At 59.4% G+C, this 2,677-nt stretch overlaps 1 protein-coding gene across 1 annotated transcript in view; it reads right to left on the bottom strand.

Annotated features, from left to right (window-relative positions):
• Positions 1-724: 724 nt before the first annotated feature.
• The window catches only part of MAP7D1 (MAP7 domain containing 1), a 23,387-nt gene continuing 21,434 nt past the window's right edge, over positions 725-2,677 (bottom strand). Inside the window, 6 exon segments of the mRNA XM_077753116.1 lie at positions 725-1,324; positions 1,498-1,691; positions 1,809-1,899; positions 2,003-2,045; positions 2,207-2,260; positions 2,531-2,635. Of these exon segments, the coding sequence (XP_077609242.1) occupies positions 1,314-1,324; positions 1,498-1,691; positions 1,809-1,899; positions 2,003-2,045; positions 2,207-2,260; positions 2,531-2,635 (498 nt within the window). The 3' untranslated portion in view covers positions 725-1,313.

The raw sequence follows: 2,677 nt of genomic DNA, 5'->3' as shown, positions 1-2,677 counted from the left end.
CCAGACAGGGTCCAAGAGCAAGGGGGCGACCAGCACAGAAGCTACAGTGCCTTTTATGACCTAACCTCTCGTATGACACGCTGTCACTTCTGCTGTGTTCTGTCGGTCACCCAGCCCTGGCACAACACCAGAAGGGACTACACACGGTGTGAACACAAGGAGGTCGGGACACCGGGAGGTCCTCATTCTTTCTCATTGTTTTCCTCCTAGAGCCCAAGGGACTTTTCTTTATATCCGCCGGCCACAATTGTGTCACAGGCCTGAACCTAAACCAGTCACTCGTGACGGGGTTGGGACCACCATTTTCAGCTCATTCCAGTCATGATTCACGCCTGGGCCTAGGATCTACTTCCAATGAAGCCCGGAGGTGGGGTGTGGGAGGGTCCAGGAGGGAGACGGCCACCTGAACGAAATCATTTCTGGCTGGGCAATGGGAATGGATGTTGCGTAGGCAACTCAGTGTCCGTGACTCTCACCTGCTAGACTGTAAACTCCATGAGAATAGAAGCTACGTCTTTTCCTGGTACTGAGTCCCTTGCACGCAGCCCACTACCTGGTACCATCAGTGTTAGATGGGTGAATTCATGACACGGTGGCGGCCACAGGCAGGAGGTCTAGGACTGGCACCCACGGGTGCATGTCGCCAGGCCCTGCCTCCTAAAGTTCTGAGAATGCAGGAGGCCACCTGCTCCCACCCGCCGCCAGCCCCAAGGATAGACAGGACTGGCAGAATTATTCTCACTTTATTTCTGGAGAACTTTGATCAGATGCAATAACACTGATTCCAGGCGAAGGCAGGGGGCATGGGTACCCCTAAAGCAACCAGTATCCTGTGGCCCAAGGTGCCCCCCCCATCCCCAGCCCTGGGTTCCCCCTCAGTTACAGTTAAATAGAGAGAGAGGAAGATCACCCCAGGGAGTCTTGGGAGGGTCTGCCTCCTGCACCCGCCCCCTCCACGCAGAGGAGTCTGAGCACAAGCTATTTACAGTATTCACATCCACTGTACCCCACCAAACAAAGGCAAATACTACAGGTGGCCCTTCCGCAAGGGAGGAGGCCAGAGAGGCTGTGAGTGTACGTGTGTGTACGGGAGGGGGGTGTCCGCGCGTGTGAGCACACGAATGCACTGAGGGGCGGGGCCTGGCTCCAGCCAAAGAGACATCAGTCTATAAGGTGCAGATTAAAAATAAGAGAGGACCCACCCCCAGGGGTCCAGGCCACTTCCGGCTTTGTTCTGTCTCTTTCTCTTCCAGACATCCTGATAGATGATGCAGAGGAGCCCTCATAGCTATGCCTGGATCCAAGGCAACCCCTTAAAGGACTTCTGGGGAAAAAAAGCAGGAGGGGAAACAGTCAAGGCAAACCAGGCCTCCTAGCCCAGATGTCTGGGGGTCTTCAAAGCGGAGCATGAGAGGGCCTGGGGCAGAGGTAGAAGAAAGGGCGGGGCTGGAGAGTCGAGAAAGGCTGGCCGCCAGGAAGAAGGTCAGGGCTCCCTACCTGTGACCTGTGGGGGCTGTACCACAGCTTTCTTGAGGAAAGCTTCTGCCTCTGCGAAGGGCAGGAGTGCCTCTGGCGTTCGGCCCAGGCTCTTGTCCCCAGAAGACCCCTTAGGGGAGAAGCCATTCTCCTGGTGTGCAGGGAGAGGCTGCAGGCCGTTCACCAGGGACCCTGGTGACTCTTTGCTCGGCAGGCTGTGGATGCAGGGCCAACACTCAGGCACCTCCCCGCGCCAGGACCCCCAGGGCCCCCCACAGCTCCAGTGTGATCCTGCCTCCCTGCTGGGGGGGCCCAGGATCGGTGGCTGGTACCTCCACTGAGGCTCCTGGGGGGCCAGCTCCTCCTTCTGCACTGCCTCCTTCTGCAGCCCTGAGGGCCGAGCCTCCCCGGCTGTCACAGGGTCTGTCACAGGGAAGGAATGCCCATCGGTTAGGGGCTGGGGAGAGGAGGAAGGGTGAGGATGAGTGGCAAAGGGGACAGAGATGGCAGGGAAGAGGGCATTTACCTGGGCTGAAGCTGTTGGCCTTTGCCTCCTTTCTGTCCAGCTTCTGCTTTGAATTGGAAGAGCAGTCAGACTCCAGGGATGTCGGGCCCCACCCGACTGAGGTGCTGAATTCTCTCTCGCAGCCCAGACCCTGAGCGCCCCCCACCCCCAACCTCTTTTCCTAACCGGATCCCGCTGCCAACGCTGCCTTTGGGGAATCCTGACCTTGGTTTCAGCGGCTTCTGACTTCCGAGTCCTCTTCATGATCTCCTCCAGGCGCTGTGCGGAGGCCCCACATCAGTCAGGCCCCAGGGCTGCCCTGTTCCCACACCTCCCACCCGCCAGCCCCTTGTCCGCTCAGGGCCCTCCCAGCTCATACCAGTCCTTTCCCGCGAGGAACCAGAACTCACCCCAACTGCTTCTTGGTCTGCCTTTAGAAGCGCAAGGCAGGGCCCACTCCCCCCCGCCTCCGCCAGCCCCAGTAACTGAAGCCAGAACCCGGCACAGAGCGCGGCCCCGTCCACACGAGCAAAGCCCGGCTCTGCAGACCTTTTTGCGCTCTTGCCGCTCCTGCTCCTCCCGCTGGAAGTGCTTTTCCCGCTCCAGACGCTGCCGCTCCGCCTCTTCCCGGGACCGAGCTTCAGCCTCTTCTTTCTGCCCAAGGACCCGGGGAGCTTTAAGCGGCGGACTTCAGCC

Source organism: Crocuta crocuta, unplaced genomic scaffold, assembly GCF_008692635.1.
Source record: "Crocuta crocuta isolate KB4526 unplaced genomic scaffold, BGI_CrCroc_1.0 scaffold303, whole genome shotgun sequence".
In the NCBI taxonomy this organism is placed as follows: Eukaryota; Metazoa; Chordata; class Mammalia; order Carnivora; family Hyaenidae; genus Crocuta; species Crocuta crocuta.
This window is presented reverse-complemented; position numbering and strand designations above follow the sequence as displayed.